We start from the raw sequence: 17587 nt of genomic DNA, 5'->3' as shown, positions 1-17587 counted from the left end.
GGGTTTTAGGTCCTTGCTGTCATCCTGATAACCCCCGAGCCCATGCTGCTCCAGCTCTGCCCTTCACCTCCGGCCCCCAGCAGCGATGGCATCTGCTCCGGAGCCCTCCGTTTGCTGCCACCCCTTGGGCAGGCATTGCTGAGGCCTTTCCATGAATTGCTCTTTCAGGTCTAGCTGGAAGGGCTTGCTTTCCTAGAATCATAGAATGGTTTAGGTTGGAAGGGACCTTGCAAATCATCTTGTTCCACCCCCCCTGCCCCGGGCAGGGACACCTCCCCCCAGCCCAGGTTGCTCCCAGCCCCGTCCAACCCGGCCTTGAACACCTCCAGGGATGGGGCAGCCACAGCTTCTCGGGGCACCCTGCGCCAGGGGCTCACCACCCACACAGGCAACAATTTCTTCCTCATATCTCATCTAAATCTTCCCTCTACCAGTTTATAAACTGTTCCCCCTCATCCTGTGGCTCCCCTCCCTGACCCAGAGTACCCCCCCAGCTCTCCTGGAGCCCCTTTAGGCACTGGAAGGGGCTCTCAGGTCTCCGCGGAGCCTTCTCTTCTCCAGGCTGACCCCCCCCACCTCTCCCAGCCTGTCCTCCCAGCAGAGGGGCTCCAGCCCTCCCAGCATCTCCAGGGCCCACTTCACTGCCATTAATTTGGATTAGCGGGCTGAGATAAGCTAATGCGGTTAGTCCCCCTTCCGCGGCATCCAGCCCTCTTGCAGGAGCCTCTCCGAAGATCGCACCGGTTGGCGACGGCTTCCCAAATCTCCTCTGCAGATTTCGAATGGGCAGGCGTTTCGGCGGGTTAGTCCCCCCGCGCCGTGCTGAGCACTGGGGGACGTCGGAGCCCGCGGTTCCCACCGAGCCGGGGGCTCCCCCGGCGCTGCCTGGCTCCCGGGCAGGCTGCCGTCCTGCCTGAGTGACCGCTGCCCACTAGAAGTTTAATTACGGTATTTGGGATGATATTAAAATAAGTGAATCGCCTGAATAATGTTTGCTGTTATTTCTGTTCAGCTCATACCGTTTTCTCTTAACCTTCGCTGCCCAGATGGCTTTTATTATAGTCGCGGGAATCTGCTTGTGCCTCTATTTTCTCTTCCTGTGTTTTATGGTCTTCCAAGTCTTCAGAAACATCAGTGGAAAGCAGTCCAGCCTCCCAGCCATGAGCAAGGCTCGCCGCCTTCATTACGAGGTAACGTCCCTCCTTGTTGCGCAGATTCTTTATTTTTAAAATGCATTTTTCACCTTAAAGTCTATCCTGAGACCCTCTCTGTCCATATAGTCCTGAATTGGAAGATGTCATCTGTATTGGCTTTCTTGTGTTGCTCAAATCCCCGAAACGCCTTTTTGTTTGACGTGAAGTTTCTTCTTTATTTGGGTCTTTAGTCCCAATGGAGCATTTTAAACTCTCAGAAGGGGTACGTGAACTGCCTCTCCTTTCTTATGAGTAGGTGGCATCTCCCAGCTTACCGAACCGTGTTGGAGAGTAGAAGAAAATTGGCCCGACAACCATTTAAATCACTATGGGGTGTAAGCCCATCAGCTCCCCATACCGCTGTTTCTCCTGTAATATTAACAATTACGTTTAACTGGAAGTATTACTAAGACCACCTTCTTTTTCCATGGCGTGAATTCAGATTTACGGGGTTGTCTTTTCCTCACCAAGTCGCAGGAGGGAAGCTGTCCCACCAGGATCACAATGGGACGTGTCCAGCCCATTATCTCTGTTTTTAGCCCATGATTTTGTGTGTTGTCTTTAACTGCTGCAGAACACGAGGAGCTCACTTGTGTTGTGTTGTTTCCATGGGTGTGTAAATATTTATTGCTAATGTCGTTCTGTTAAATGATGGTCACTTCTAATTTAGACAAGTCCCTTATTACCCATCAGGAATGCATATTGAAAAAAAAAAAAGAAAATCGGACTTGAGAGAATGCGAACGAGGCATTTTAGCATTTTTTAATGCTATTTAGCATTTTTTCCCATAGTTCCCTTTAGCAACAGGCACAGGACTTCAGCTCGTTTTGTAGAGCTGCTGCGGCCGTGCTCTACATACAAACATCTGGCAAGCATGAATCTGGGCTGGAAGAGTTAAATTAATAGTCATTTGTTGTCGTAGTCTGGCATAGTAATTACGCACACGCTGACATTTCCACCAAAATTCCAGAAACAGGTTAAAAAAAACCCCAAAAACAACACACACACACAAAAAAAAACCCACCCCAAAACCAAAAGAATTCATAAGTGAAAATGTAAAACTAGTGAAAGCAAGTACGGTATGCAGTCCGATTCCCAACCGCGTCGTCTTGAGCCGTAGCTTGTCTCATAATCTACATTCTTCTGGAATAGCCGGCCTACTTTTGACACTGCAGTTGGGAATCGCTGGAGTTTCCAGCCAGCCAGGCGGCGGAGGTGAGGATGAGGCTGGTACCGATACCCGCGCTGTAGAAACGCCGACTCGTCTTGCTAAGCCGTGTTTGTTTTCCGAAAGCCATGAGCTACCGGGGCAGCTGGTGGATGAAACCCATGGCTTACTCCGACCTGCCTCCTCTTCCGCCTTACCTCCGGGTAAATCAGTCGCAAAAGCAAATGTAATGGAAAGCCAGAGCTGTCCAGACATGCACACCCCGCTCGGAGCGTGCGGGAGGAATGCAGACGTGTGGGGAGCGGAGAATATGGGCTGTCGTGAAGACGGCGCAGAGGAGTGGGTGGAGGTTGTTTTGCTTTGGGCTTCCGTGGGTTGGACCCTTTTTTTTTTTTCTTTGCCTTTTTTTTTTTTTTTTTTTCTTACACTTGTGTCTTCTACACGCTAAAACCAAAAATGGGTTTTGTGGATTCTGTTAATGTGACCGGTGACGTTTCTCTCTAAACAGGGGCTGATTTTTAGGTTCAAGTTCCTGATGCTCATTACCTTGGCTTGCGCAGCCATGACGGTCATCTTCTTCATCGTGAGCCAGGTGAGTGACGAAGCTCGGCTCCGTCCGAGAACATCAGCCTCCCATCCCCAAGCCGCTAAGGAGGCCGGCTCACCTGCTGTTCAGACGAGGCATGCCTGTTACAAGCGGATTTGATAAGAAGTCGCTTTTTAAGAAGTTGTTTTCATTTATTTGAAGCGCCGCCGTGAAATTGCTCGGGCTGAAGCCTTCGCAAAGGCCTTTTGGCTCCCCGGGAAGGTTTGGGGCTGTGCTGTTTGAAGTGTCAGCCAACATGGTTTTAGTCATTTCTGAGAACTCAGCGAGAGGAAAATCTTCTGTTCGCATTGAGAGAAAAAAAACAAAAAAAAACCAAAACAAAAAACCAGCCGGTGGCTTTGTATGCCCACAGAGCAATAACAGAATTCAGTCTTCCCTGGGTTGGCTTTGCCGTTTCCACCACTATCTGCTCCTATTTATTCTGAGCTCCGATGCACTCTCTGTGCAAATGAGCTGATATCGCCGCTTAAGTGTGCTTTGACGGTTTACTCCGAGTGACTTTTCAGATTGCATCTCTTGCACAGATGTCATGTCCGGTTGGTCTGGGAAGCAAAGGCAACTTGTAGCTTTCGGGAGAGCCACGGCAGGTCCTGGGTTGCAGAGTTAGGGGTGCAGGAGCAGTTTCTCCCTCACCGCACCACTTACGCTTTGGGGTGGGTGGTGGGTCCCAACGCAAAATACAGCAGCAGATGAATTTGCTCTTCAAAATCTGTTCGACTGAAGCAACGCTTTGAGAAACGCCGCTCGGCGATTTGATTCACCGTTGAGTGCTGATGACCGTAACCATCACCACGTATGGGCATAACGCAAATAATCTTGTCCGGCTCCTCTTCTCAAGCTGGTTTAGCTCTCGTCTTTCCCCCTTCTGTCTTTTTCTTTAGTGGAAAGCCAACATCTCGGGGTGAACAGTCTGCCTGCCTTCAGGGAATATTAATATTGAGGATTCAAGGAATATTAATATTGAAGCGATGCTGTTTTCACAAATCTTGACAAATCTCTGCATGTCGAGGGCTGACGCTGTCAGCCGAGGCCCCTCTCGTAAGACAGGAGCAGCAAGGCGGCGTTCGGCACAGTAGCTCTTTGCATTATTCATGCCGTTTTTCCTTCTATAAAAGGGCTATTTATAGAAGTCCGATGTTTTCCGATGTAACTAGTCGTCTCCTAGGTACTGCCCTTTATGTGGCAATCTTGGCTGAACACGTCCATTACGGCGGGCTTGTATCGCGGAATATGGGCGAGTTTGTCACATTTAAGAATGATAAATCAAAGTTAAAGAAATCCCGATGCGATCCTTTTGTAAGGACCGTTTTTTTTTTTTTCCTGCAGATAAAGCTAAAGAGGAGAATCCTCACTTGACTTCTGCACCACTGAATCTGTTCTACTCCATTCACTCGATCCCATTGAATTGACTCTGTTCTTGTTGATTTACTCCAAGTTAGTGCTTTTAGGGGGCCGCTTCTGTATTTTTACAGAATTTGGCTTTACTGAGCGGCCCGTGCGTGTCTGCTTTCTCCCGGGCAGGTGACCGAAGGCCACTGGAAGTGGGGGGACATAACGATACAAGTGAACAGCGCCTTCTTCACCGGCATCTACGGGATGTGGAACCTCTACGTCTTCGCCCTGATGTTCCTGTACGCGCCGTCGCACAAGAATTACGGTGAAGACCAATCGAACGGTAAATGCCTCTACAAGATGTGAAGGCTCTCAGGGGAAGGAAGTGATATAAAGCGGGTGATACTTTTGTGCATTGCTGTTTTTTGTGGGTTTTTTTTTGCCAAAGCGCACGTTCAGCGCCTTGAAATGTTATGCAAATGGTGGTTTGTATTTCCTAGCAGACATTTTAATTAATTATGAGGTTAGACAGGTTTGAGTTATTTGGCCAAGGCCGCCTAGAACCTTCTGGATGGTTTTTGTACTTTTTCACACGGCCCAGTTGTAATTGTGTTGCCCAAATGGAGGGAAGAAGAAAGGAGAAAATAGAAATCTGGGCAAGCGGAGAATGGCAACGCTGTGGGGTTTCGTTATCAGCAGTCTCCGGCAGCACAGAAATTGTCCTTGGCTGATACGGTTGTATTGAAATAACTGTAAATAAAAGCATTTATAGAAACATTGCATAGTCCGTAGCTCAGGTAGCTCCTGACAGCCTGGAGGGAATAAAACAGATCTTTTTGCTTTCTAATTGTCAAATATTTCCGTGTGAGAGCCGGCTAACAGGACGACGTCCTTTCTCAGGTGACCTGGGAGTCAACAGCGGGGAAGAGCTTCAGCTCACCACCACCATCACCCACGTGGATGGGCCGACGGAGGTGTATAAGCTGGCTCGCAAGGAGGCTCAGGAGTAACGCTGGGATGGCCTCAGCTGGGACCCAGACCGGGGTGGAGAGCGGGGGACAACCCAACGCCCTGCGGCAGGAGACCTCTCTGACCTAACCTGCTTCGGGAGCGCCCCGTAGCGTATTTCCACGGAGCGGTGACACCGAGCAGAACATTTCTAAACTCTTTAATATGGTGTAGTTACTTCTGGGGTGGGGGGTGGCGGGGAGGGATATGTATATTGTGTTACACTCAAGCACGTAAAAACCTGCTAGAAGAGCATTAAGGTTGCAAAGTCGCGCATTCAGACGTTAGGAAGGGGCAGAGCTGACGCCGCGGCGATTTTTATTCGGCTACCGCGTGCCTGCGCGTAAAGGTGGTGCGGGGAGCTCGGTCGGTGAGCACTCCTTCCGTACGTGGAGTTTTCTTCTTGTGTGCAGCTCTAAATGAGGTGTTGGGTGGGGTGGAGGTGGGGAACTAAAGCCTCATTGTAAAAAAAAAAAACAAAAAAACCCAACATTGAATTCCACCACCTCTTAACTGCGGCGAACTTTTGAGTCTTTAGTACAGCCCTGCAGCTCCGCAGCGAAGCTCCGTCCCTTGAATGAAACGCAGCTGGGGAAGGGAGTAGGCTGTAATACGGAAGATTTTAGTAGGAGCAGCGACGCGCTTTCTCGGTAGGTTTGGCAGCTCTTTGTTAAATACGGGGGAATGGAAAAACCCGGTGCCTTGAGCTGAGCTGCGGGAGAAAGGAGTCCTCTTGTCCCCGGGTCCCGGGGGTACCGGTCCGGCAGCCAGCTCCTGCCTCTTCTCAGCCCCTTTGGCTTCACTCCCTCTTGTTGTCCTCCTCCACCTGACCTTTTCCTTACGGCTCCTTTCCTTTTCATGCTGCTTCTGTGCCGTGGGGAGAAGAGAAAGGCCGCGGGAGGGACGGCGTGTCGCGGGTTCCTGCGCCCGCGAGCTGGGCAGAGGGTGCCAGGCAACGCCGCTCCTCCTGGCGCCGCCGGGATGGAGCACGCGGGGCAGAGCCGGATTCTTCCAGGGATTATCGGACTCAAAAAAACCCGCTTGTCATGCACTAACGTGGATATTTTGCTTTTCGGAGCAAAAGCGAACGATGAGGTCACTCACCCCCAGCGGGTTGGGCTGTCAGGCTCCTGGCGGTGTGAAGGGACTGGGAACCGATAGGGGACGGAAGAGTAAACTGGGACTGCGCTGGGCACCAGTTAAGAGAAGTGTTAATGGTGTGTGTGGGAAGAAGCACGGCCAGGAGGGTCTGTGCTGCTCAGGGCACACCCCCCATCCAGGGCACCTCGTCACCTGGCACTAATAAATGTCCATGTCAACTGCCAGTGACGTGTAACTCAACCTCCCAGTTTTGTCCCTAAAAGACAAGAATCCGCTGCTGCTCACCGTTGCTGAAGGGTCAGAGATTAGGGAGAGGCGGGGAGAAGATTCCAGAGCCACTGACAAGCAGTCATCGCAGGTACCGGGCTGTCATCGCAGGTACCGGTAGAGACACTGTCCTGGAAAAGGCGACACATTGCCCTTGTATTCTTAAAACTTCTGAAATTGCACATTAATTGTTGAAGTATTAGTGCTGGAAAATGAAAGTATAATTAGGAAACGTCAGGAGCGAGGTCACCTGCAAAACCTTAGTCCATCTGTAGCCCACGTACGCATTAGGACAGGCGATCGAAGCCCGCTGCGCGCCGGCATTACTGCCTGTGGGTTTGGGGCTCCGGGCAGGGGTTGGGGTTGTGCAGGGAGGGCTCGGCTCAGCTCCAGGCGCGGGATCACGGCGATTCCCACCCCTGGGTGCCCACGGGAGATGCTCCGGGGGGGGGCAGCCAGGTTCCGCTCTCCCCATCCCTCTCACCGCTTCAAGCACCTTAGGAAATAATACCAAATACAGCACCGCCTTCCCTTGCCTCCTGCTTTCCCTTCCCTCTGATTCTTGAGGCACGCCAATACTTCAGCTGGGGCGAGGCATACAAAGAATTCCTCCTTATTTTCCCCGTCCACCAGGGAATGGGGCCAGAAGGCCAGTGCTTGCCCCTTGGCTGCCTGCGGGGCCGGCCAGGGACCCCGTCTGTCCCCTCGCTGGGGTTTCTCACGGGGACCTCCTGGCCGTGCCAAAGGAATCGCACCGGGAGATGCTGGGCTGTTACGATCCCAGTAAGTACGGCGCTCTGTAAAGTAGCATTTTAAATACCATTTATTAGAGCTCAAGGCTATAAAGAGAGGCTGGCGTAGAGAATCCCCCATCCCTTCGGTCGCCGGGAACCCCAAGTTGTTCTCCATCGAACGGGTCTCCGGTCAGGCTGCGGCACACCGGGCAGACCCCATGTGCGGAAGGGTCGCCCTGGTTTTTATTAATTCAAACTATTATAGCATTTTCCTAGAAGAAAGCGATTCTGTTCATCATTCTGGTCGCCCCCACCGGCATCCCCAGCCCCCCCCGCCCCTGGCATCCTCTCGGCAGAGCCGCGGGCTGAGAGCCGAGGAACCCCGAACGCATCGCGCAGGATGAAGTCCCTCACGTGCTGCTATGTCTGAGCGCGCGGAATCACCGCAGCACAGCGCAAGTGCTGAACGCCACTCAAGGGAAGTACCTTTGGGTGATTTTGGATACTTGAACTGCAACACTAATAATTTTTTAGAAGTTTGGGTTGAGGTTTGGGTTGTTTTGTTTTGTTTTTTTTTTTCTTGTAAAGTGGGGTGACAACGCCCCTGTACTAAAAGGAAATGTAGTTTGAAAGAAATTAAAAAAATCACTTACTGTATGTGGAATAAGCACTGGGGCCGCACCTTCAGCACGGATGGCAAAATGTAACTTGTAAGCAATTTGCATATGGAAAACAAGCGTTAGTAGGTACAAGCGGTGTTCCTACTCGCAGCAGTGGTTCTATTACAAAGCGCATTGAATTAACCCACAGCTTCGTAACTCCGGCGTGTTCCTGGCTTGAGTGCTCGACTTTGCAATTTTAACGGCCTTTTTACGTTGGGTTCTTACGTGATATTTATGTTGTTCCAATAGATGTGTCTGTGGTTTCTTTTACAGCTTAGTATAGCATCGCATTTTGTAAAGGCTCCTTACAGACGGGGAGTCGCAGCTTTAAAACCAAATTTTGTGTCAAACACTAACGATCTGTTTACGGGGCGCGTGTATGCGTGCGTGCGTGTATGGTTTTTGTTTTTTATTTCTTAATTCCTAAGCCCTACTCATACGTCTCAGAAATAGTCCCTGGGTCTTATTAAAATATATCCTTTTTTTTGTTTAGGTTGAGTTCCAGTTTTTACAGAATGCTTTAAGCAACCTGGAAAACGTGTAGTTTTATTAATTTAAATAAAACATACCATATTGTGGATTTGCGGTGGGTGTGCTTCACTGACTGAGAAATCGTAGCTCTTCTGCTGGGATTTTATTTGCTTTCATTTGGTCTTTCACTCCAGGCAGTTGCAAGTCGCGCAAGTTGTTGCTGGGGGAAACGCTTGACTCACTTGGACAATCCTCTCCCGCGTCTCTCTCCAAATGCTTCGCGGTGCAGAAACACTGCTGCTCCGCTGCTAATGGCTTTTTTGACCTTTAAAACCTTTGCTGTAGGGCTAAGCGGTAGCAGAGCCATCTCTGCCTCGTCTCCGGAGCACAGGGCGCAGCTCCCCTCGCCCACGGGACCGGCCGGACGAAGTCTGTTCTCACGATTTATCTCCGGGCTCCGTCCCCTGGACCTGCCTGTCCCCTCTTGCCAGCCCCGGCGTCGTCACAGCTTTGCCGGGAACTTCGCACGTTGGCTGTTACCCCAACCGCGACGTCGGGATTTGGGCATCCTCCTCCATCTGCTGCCGTATTCGAAGGCGCTGCCTCCCGCTGCTCCCCGCGTCGCCTTTCTGTCTGTAATCCTGGGGGGGGGAAAAAGAGGTTTCCCGAGACTTATGCTTAAGGAGTCATGGAAAATTTGATGATGACAGATTAATTTCAATACCAACAGCTTGAAGGTCCCATTCTGACAGGGGCCACCTTGATAAAACGGCACCTGAGAGGGGAGCTGGGCTGCCGAGTCCCTGCTGCAGCCTCTGCCAGGGCGAGCGAGGGGATGCTCAAAGCGAACGGGGGACGCTCAAAGGCGAAGGAGAGGCGGTACAGCACTTTCCCGAGCTAATAAATTTCAAAAGAGCAAATTCATGGATTTTAACTAACTGTAAAACCACTGCCACCCTCCCACGTCGCTTCTCTTGCCGGGTTTCTTCAGGCTCCGTGCGGGCTGGGGCGCAGCCCTGCCCTGGCAGGTCTCTGCTGCCCTCTGCTGCCAGCAGAACGTGGCTTTGAAATACAAAAATAAATCCCTCGCTTCTGAAAATGTGGGCCATTTGCTCGCTTGTAGAAGTTCCTCTTACCCGCAAGGTGCTGCTCAGGGTCCGAGCCGTCCCAGGAGCTTCGTGGTTCTGCGCCGCCGGGCAGGGACGGGGTGAGAACTGGCGAGGAACGGGAAAAACTCCCTGAGAGTTTCTTTAAGCGGTTATGTGGTGTTGCTTTGAGCAGCGCGAGTTAGTAGAGGAAGGGAAATGGGTTATGATAGACCTTTGTGGGTGAGCTGGGGACCATGGTTCTTGAGGCCAGCAAGAGAAGAGAGCAGCGAGGAACCTAAATTCAACAGGGGCAAGTGTAGGGTACTGCACCTCGGGGGGAATAACCCCCCGCACCAGTACAGGTTGGGGGTGACCTCCTGCAGAGCAGCTCTGTGAAAGGGACCTGGGAGTCCTGGGGGACAACAGGAGGCCCGTGAGCAGCAATGTGCCCTGGTGGCCAAGAAGGCCAATGGCATCCTGGGGGCCATCAAGCAGAGTGTGGCCAGCAGGGCGAGGGAGGTCATCCTCCCCCTCTGCTCTGCCCTGGGGAGGCCACATCTGGAGCACTGTGTCCAGTTCGGGGCTCCCCGGGTCAAGAAGGACAGGGAACTGCTGGAGAGGGTCCAGCAAAGGGCTGCGGAGATGCTGAGGGGAGTGGAGCATCTCTCTGCTGAGGAGAGGCTGAGGGCCGTGGGCCTGTTCAGTCTGGAGAGGAGAAGGCTGAGGGGGGATCTCATCAACGCTTATCAGTCCTTCAAGGGAGGGGGCCGGGGGGGATGGGAACAGTCTTGTTCCAGCGGTGCCCAGTGACAGGACAAGAGGGAACGGGCACAAACTGGAGCACAGGAAGTCCCATCTCAACCCGAGGAGGGACTTCTCTCCTGTGGGGGCGGCAGAGCACTGGCACAGCTGCCCAGAGAGGGGGGGAGTCTCCCCCTCTGGAGCCATTCCAAACCCGCCTGGAGGTGTCCTGTGCCACTGCTGGAGGTGCCCCTGCTCTGGCGGGGGGTGGCACTGGGGGAGCTCCAGAGGGCCCTTCCAGCCCCGACCAGTCTGTGATACAGTCTTTGGTTGGCGCAGTTTGACTGGTTTTCTTATTAGACCCCTTTTTGCGTTTTTTTTTTTTGTTTTTTTTTTTAGGAGAAATCTGGGACCAGAGTCATCTCCTGCTCTCGAACTGGTTTGTGACTGGAGAGCAAAGCAAGGAGCTCCAGCAGGCTCCCACGCAGCCTCATCTGCTGTGCCTTTGCTCCCGGTCGTGCCGGTGCGAGGTGAGGCGTATGCGTGCAGCACTGGGCTGATCTCCTTCGAGCAGAAACCTTGGTGTGGGGTGACCGTGATGCCCGGAGCTCCCCCCGCTCCCTCCCTCCTGGGGGCCCCATGACCCCCGTGCCCGCCCCTCAGAAAGGGTACGTTAGATCTAGGAAAGGCTCAGGGAAGGGTGACAAAAGTGATGGAAGGTTCCATGGCCGTGTCTCACCGCCTGCCCGCTGGCCACAAGCCCCAGCAGCGAGGCTTGCGGGATGGCTCTGCTCCGTGTTTCCCACCTTAAAAATGGAAGAAGCAACTGGTGACTGGGTGGGTTTAAGTGTCCCAGCAGCAATCCAGGACTGTCCCCATTCTCCAGTGGTGCTGATGAGCACCAGCTGGGGAAAGGGAGGTGCTGGCATTTTCTCCTTGTCATTTTTAAGCGGTCCCCAGGCAATTAGTATGCTGTCGGATGCTGAAACACGTTTCCCTCTCCCACCTCAAGTCCTTCAGCCCAGGGCTATTGTGTGGGATTTCATTATGATGAAAATAAAGCATTGGCTGTTCTGCCGGGGAAAGGATTGCAGGAGACCGAACTGCAGGATGAGCCGAGGACTGCTGCTCACATCCGCTCCGGTTCTTGTCATAAAGAACTGTCCCTCCCGCTCTCAAAGATGAGACACGGCCAGTGCATTTTTATTGGGATAAAATAAGCAATAAGCAGCAACAGATTTATTTTTGGAAGGCTTTTGCTCTGTGGTTGGCACACAGACGTGTGTCGCGGGTCTGCTTTCCTGCTTAGCACCTGACATTGCGCTGTACAAGAGCCGACGGCTCTTTGAGCTTTTCCCGTGCCAGAGACTATTATAGGAAATCAATACGCACTTCAGGCTTTAGATCTGGAGTTTTAAAGAAACTACAAGAGCTTATCATGGCTATAATTGTTGGCACCTTCTGCCTCTCCATCTCTTGACGCGAGTAAGAGCTGTCGGGAGCTGGTGCTGCCCAGGATGAGCCTTTCCAGCTCCAGCTCTGCCTTCACCCGCGATGGCATCTGCTCCGGGGCCCTCCGTTTGCTGCCGCTCCTCGGGCAGGCGTCGCCGAGGCATTCCCATGAATTGCTCTTTCAGGTCCGGCTGGAAGGGCTTGCTTTCACTGCCATTAATTTGGATTAGCGGGCTGAGATAAGCTAATGCGATTAGTCCCCCTTCCGCGGCATCCAGCCCTCTTGCAGGAGCCTCTCCGAAGATCGCGCCGGTTGGCGACGGCTTCCCAAACTGCCTCTGCAGATTTTGGACGGGCAGGCATTTCGGCGGGTTATAACCCCCCCCCCACACTGCCGTGCCGAGCACTGGGGGACGTCAGAGCCCGCGCTCCCCACTCGCTCGTGGGCAGGCTGCGGGTCCCCTGTTTGTTTCTGACTCGGCCGAGCTGACGTGTGATGGCTCCACGCGGTGAATTCCTTGCTGAGACGGTTTAAATATTCTCCTGTCCTTTGGCTGTGTCATTATCTCAAGTCAAGGAAAGTTTATATCTGTTACAATAGCAGGCATTGGTATTTTCTTCTATTTTTTGCATCCTGGTTTCACGGTGCGTGAAGCCCTCCAGAGTTTCCAGAAGAAGGGCACTCTTCCAGGTACAGATGAGGCTCGTTCATGAGATGGATGTTATGTCTCAAAAATAGATAAGCCACTCTGGAACATTTTCTAATAAATATTTTACAGGCTGAACTGCACTCCCAAGTGTCAGCATCGCTTGGAAGAGACATCCTTTCTGATAAGGAGTGTGCACCAGTGACACACATCCTCTGGTTTTAATAATAATTTATGTAATTCCAGAGGAAAAACCTTTTTCTGCCTTCAGCTGCTGCCTCGTACCTCTCAGCAGGAATCGGTGACATTCAAAGCAATATTAAGACGATGGCTGTACTGGCCGTGAACATCACGCTCCATCTCCCACCAGAAAAGGAAAGTCTTGGTGGGCTCCAGAGGAAAAGCAGCAGAAACGGAGCACAGTGAGGACAAAGCAGGACGGGTGCCCATCCCCGAGCCCTGGGGTGCTGTGCTCATCGCTGTGCCCCGGGGTCACTTGGACATCCCCCAGCAAGACCCCGAGGGCCTTCGGGAGCTGTTGGTGCTGTGCCGTGCCTCAGTGGTATCCAATGCTTTAACTTCAGGAGGTCAGAACTGGAGTTTGCAGAAGTTTCTAACTCAGAATTGCCCAAAGCCCCTGTTTCCTGGCCCGGTTTCAGCCTGGCTGCTGCTCGCTGTTGCGGTGTGGGTAAGGACGGGTCCTGTGGGAATCCATACAGGAGCCGAGAGCTGTCAAACCTCAAACGAAACCCCTTTCTGGGATGCCCATCCGTGCTCAGGAGCAGGCACCCCTCGGTCATCCACCCTGCCAAGAGCAAGTATGTGTTCTCCCTCCATCCCAAAATCACTGACCTGCGTGATTTCAGCCACGGAGCTCCGGGACGAAATTAAGAGCAGACCCTGAAGACTAAAGGACCCTAAAGACCCTAAAGGAAACTAATGAGGTTTGGTGGGGTGTCCCCCGTGCTTGCTAAGCAATGGGAAAGGGGGATTTACTACCCGAAACATGGACAGAAAAGCAGTGAGGAGCACTGCCTGGGCTCAGTAACGCGGGAAAGGACGTTCTTGAGCAATCCCTGCAAGTCCCAAGGGAGTCACAGACTCACAGCATCTCCTGGATTGGCAAAGACCTGTAAGATCATCCAGTCCAATCACTACCCCACCACTAACCCATGTCCCTCAGCGCTATATCTACACCACCCTTAGATACCTCCAGGGATGGGGACTCCACCACCCCCCTGGGTAACGCGTTCCAATGCCCGATGACCCTTTCAGTAAAGAAATTCTTCCGATTATCCAATCTAAACTTCCCCTGGCGCAACTTGAAGCCATTCCCTCTTGTTCTATCCTCTGTTACTTGACGGAACAGGTCAACTCCCACCTCTGCAACGTCCCGACATAACAGAAACAATCTTTGGCAAAATCACTACAGAAAAGGGACCCGATCATCTTTACCCGTCCCTTCTGCAGGTCCCCACCGCTGTCCTGCACCGGGCTCGTGTCTTCAGACATTCCCCAGCCAGTTTTCCCGGGCGGCAGCAGGAGCAGGCGAAGCAGCAGACAGTGCCTCTCCCCCTCCTCCCTCTCTGCTCTGTCTTCCAGGTGGGGGCTGGCGCTCGCAAACAGCCGAATTCCACGTAAGAATTCCACGTGAAATTTCTCTGGTTGCTGTCAGCTCCAGCCCAGAGCAAATCCCGACCGACAGCCGGAAACTGCTACAGCACCTCGTGGCCACGTCCCTCCTCGATGGGTCTGTCCCACCCAAGACAGAGGTACCGCCCAGGACAAGTCTCTCTCCTTTCCATCCTTCCTCCAAGGAGGCTGGAGACCTTCCCTGCTCTTTTGCTTCTCCTAAGTTGACTCACAGCTTCTTTCCTACTGTACTCCCTTGGAGAAGAGTCAGGAATCCTGGTCTAGTGGGAGGTGTCCCTGCCCAGGGCAGGGGGTTGGAACTGGATGATCTTCAAGGTCCCTTCCAACCCAAACCATTCTGTGATTCTATGAATCCTTCCCCAAACACCACAGCCTGATGGCTTTTCGTATCACCTTAATTAGCGAACAAATACCGTTTGGAAAGAGCTGTCTTCTAGCTTGTGCTGGTCTGGGCTCCGTTCTGTGCCCAGCTAGGTAGCCCGGAGCTGAGCCCTGGGCAAAACACAGCCGGCTCCGCGGCCAAGAGACCTGCCGCAAGGGGCGAGATCCCAGGGTGAAGCACCCAGTGGGGTTCAGAGGGACAGCAGCTGAGGAACAATAGATCCATCCCAAACCTTGGAAGGCTTGGGAAATGTTGTCTGGAAATGGGAGATCTGCCTTTGAGCAAACGTGGCTCGCGGAGATAGCAAATAAGCTACTAACTACGAGTTAGCATTTCATTGTGGCTTATAAATACCTCATAAACACCAGAAATGACGTTTCGTGAATCAGCTCTGGAAATCCCCATTAATGAGAGGAGTCAGGCAAAGTGACTGACTTGCAGGTTCTTACGCTTGCCCACGAGCAAGTCATCCATCCCGGAGAGACTGGAACCATAAAAGCAGCCACAGGAGGGACAGGGATCGGTTTCCAGCAAAGGGAAGGTGAGAGGCCATTAAATCCTCCCCCGAGCCACTTGCAGCAGACAGACAGACAGAGGCGTGTGGGACTCGGTGCCCACTAAAAACAGCCGCTTGTGGGTTTGCCAGCGCCCAAAACCCCAGCAAAGGTGGACGAGAAAAGGAAACTCTTTCAAGTGGCCACCAGCATCGCTTGGATTGAAAAGGGCTGGTGATAACTTTGGCCATGGCTTTGCCACGTCTTCATCGGGGATGCCGCTTGCCGGCATTCCTCGTGCCACAACCCAAAGGGCTCGGGGAAGGGAAAGACTTTGCGCAGGGAAAGTCTCTACTCTTGGAGAGAAATCTTTGAATTTCCCCAAATAAATCCCTGCAGAAGATTAAACGCATGAGACACTGCCAAATGCTCGTAGTTGGGACAGGCTGGGAGAGGTGTGGGGGGGGTCAGCCTGGAGAAGAGAAGGCTCCGGGGAGACCTCAGAGCCCCTTCCAGTGCCTAAAGGGGCTCCAGGAGAGCTGGGGAGGGACTTCTTACAAGGGCATGGAGTGATAGGACGAAGGGGAATGGCTTCAAACTGGAGGAGGAGAGATTTAGATGAGATATGAGGAAGAAATTCTCTCCTACGAGGGCAGTGAGCCCCTGGTGCAGGTTGCCCCAAGAAGCTGTGGCTGCCCCATCCCTGGGGGTGTTCAAGGCCGGGTTGGACGGGGCTGGGAGCAACCTGGGCTGGGGGGAGGTGGCCCTGCCCAGGGCAGGGGGGTGGCACTGGATGATCTTCAAGGTCCCTTCCAACCTAAACCATTCTATGATCCCATGATATCTGCACAGGAGCACGCTGCTGCCAGTGCATGTGGGACCCGGGTCACGTATGCCATCCATCGCCCAGTAGGACCGTGCCTGTCCTCCACACTTCTTCTGGGCACCCTGCCACCCCAGCAACGCCCCTCTGGACACTTCACTACATGAGGCATATGGTTTTACTCATAGTCTAACACACAGAATCTGACATAGTTACCCAGCGGGCAACCCCTTGTATTTACACCTACGGAGCTGAGCACGCGTTTATTGAGATGACTAATTAACAGCAGGAGAAAATCTCCCCAATAGCATCAGCTCTCTGCATGTTTGTGATTCAGCAGCTGTGATTACAGCATTAATACTTCTCTAATGTAATGGAAGGACAGTTCATTAGAACTAATTCCCATCCCTTTGTAGTAAGCATGAAGCAATGTTGATTAGCGTACTGTTAAAGAAATCTGGTTTATTCCCCTATTTTCATTTTCTTCATTCTTGTCATTATTATTTCTTTTTTATCATTACCATTATTATTATTATTTCAGACAGGAAATTTCAAAGTAGCTCCGTGCATCTGGGCACCTTCCTGGCTTCAGAAGCTTTTTTTTTTTTAAGTTCTCTGTTATAGTTCCCCTTACTCTTTGGATAGATTTGATCCAAATTCTATCCCAGGTACCTCGCAAAAATCAGGTGTTCCGCATATATATTGTGCAGCTGAGCCCAGAATCAGCCCTAATCTTTATCAGCAGCTGATGTTGAGATCGCTTGCTTCTGCGGCTAAAACAGCTGGCCCAGGAGTTGAGCATCTGCTTTTATTTTCCCCCGGTAAATAATGCAGCGAATGATGACAGGACTTGACAGAGCCTCATGTTAAGATTGAAGCTACTTGAGAAAATCCTCTGGGCTTTTTGTGTTAGACAGAAAAAAAAAAAAATCAGAGTAGTATGAAATAGGTCCAAAGATTTTATTTTTTTTTTGGTGTGGGATGGGAGACAAGTGTTACAAGGCTGCTCAGTGAGGATAGACGTGGGTGCAAAATAGATGGAAGAATACCATCGAGTTGGTGAGGCAGCGAGTACCAGAGAAATAAGAAATTATAACCTGGAAAAAAACACAAATGGTTTTGTAAGAATAAGTTTGGGGAAGGACTGAGAAGTGCTTTCTCCACGAGTGCTCAGTTGCACTTTCGGTGCTGCTGTACCTCCCAAAGTGGGACTTGTCTACAGAGAGAAATTGCTTAAGTGCTTAACTAAGAGATAGAAACACAAATAGGAATGACGTCGCTGCAGTAGCCTTCTGCACAGCAGATGCAGGCTTGGTAACAGATGCTACTATAGATTTTTCCATGAAAGTAGATTTTTCCATGAAAGTGTCCCTGTAGAGTGGGAAAGAACTGGGGCCACCAGAAGTCAGGATGTGACCAGGCTGCGTATAACCCAGATACGGCCCCAAGCATAAATGGTTCGTGAAATGCATTAATTTTTAGTAGGCTAAAAAACATACAGTGGGACAAGAGATGCGACAGCAGGAAGATGTAGAAGCACAAGGAGCACAAAGAGGATGGGAGAAACATGCAGGGAAGCTTCTCAACGCCTTCAGGGCCCTTCCACTGTTGTTTTTTTTTTTTTTTCCTCAAAGCAAGGAGAGACTACCTGGGCAGGGATGCACTGCCTCTTCAGAAATTCGCCTGCTAATACAAGAGCTGCAGCCTCAAAGACTGACACAAGGACGTGCCTGTGCCGATGGATCCTGGACTCATCAGGTACTG

The 17587-nt window shown here is 51.8% G+C and overlaps 1 protein-coding gene across 1 annotated transcript in view; it reads left to right on the top strand.

Moving 5' to 3' along the window:
* Positions 1–8652, top strand: part of WLS (Wnt ligand secretion mediator) — a 41076-nt gene extending 32424 nt beyond the window's left edge. The window contains exons 7-10 of the mRNA XM_082483427.1: positions 1047–1190; positions 2870–2953; positions 4490–4643; positions 5201–8652. Coding sequence (XP_082339553.1) covers positions 1047–1190; positions 2870–2953; positions 4490–4643; positions 5201–5310 — 492 coding nt within the window. The 3' untranslated portion in view covers positions 5311–8652. The remainder of the gene's footprint in view (positions 1–1046; positions 1191–2869; positions 2954–4489; positions 4644–5200) is intronic.
* Positions 8653–17587: the final 8935 nt, after the last annotated feature.

The sequence above is a fragment of the Vanellus vanellus genome (genome assembly GCF_965231255.1).
Source record: "Vanellus vanellus genome assembly, chromosome: 5".
NCBI classification, from domain to species: Eukaryota; Metazoa; Chordata; class Aves; order Charadriiformes; family Charadriidae; genus Vanellus; species Vanellus vanellus.
Note: the sequence above shows the minus strand (reverse complement) of the source record. Positions and strands in the feature narration are given on the sequence as shown.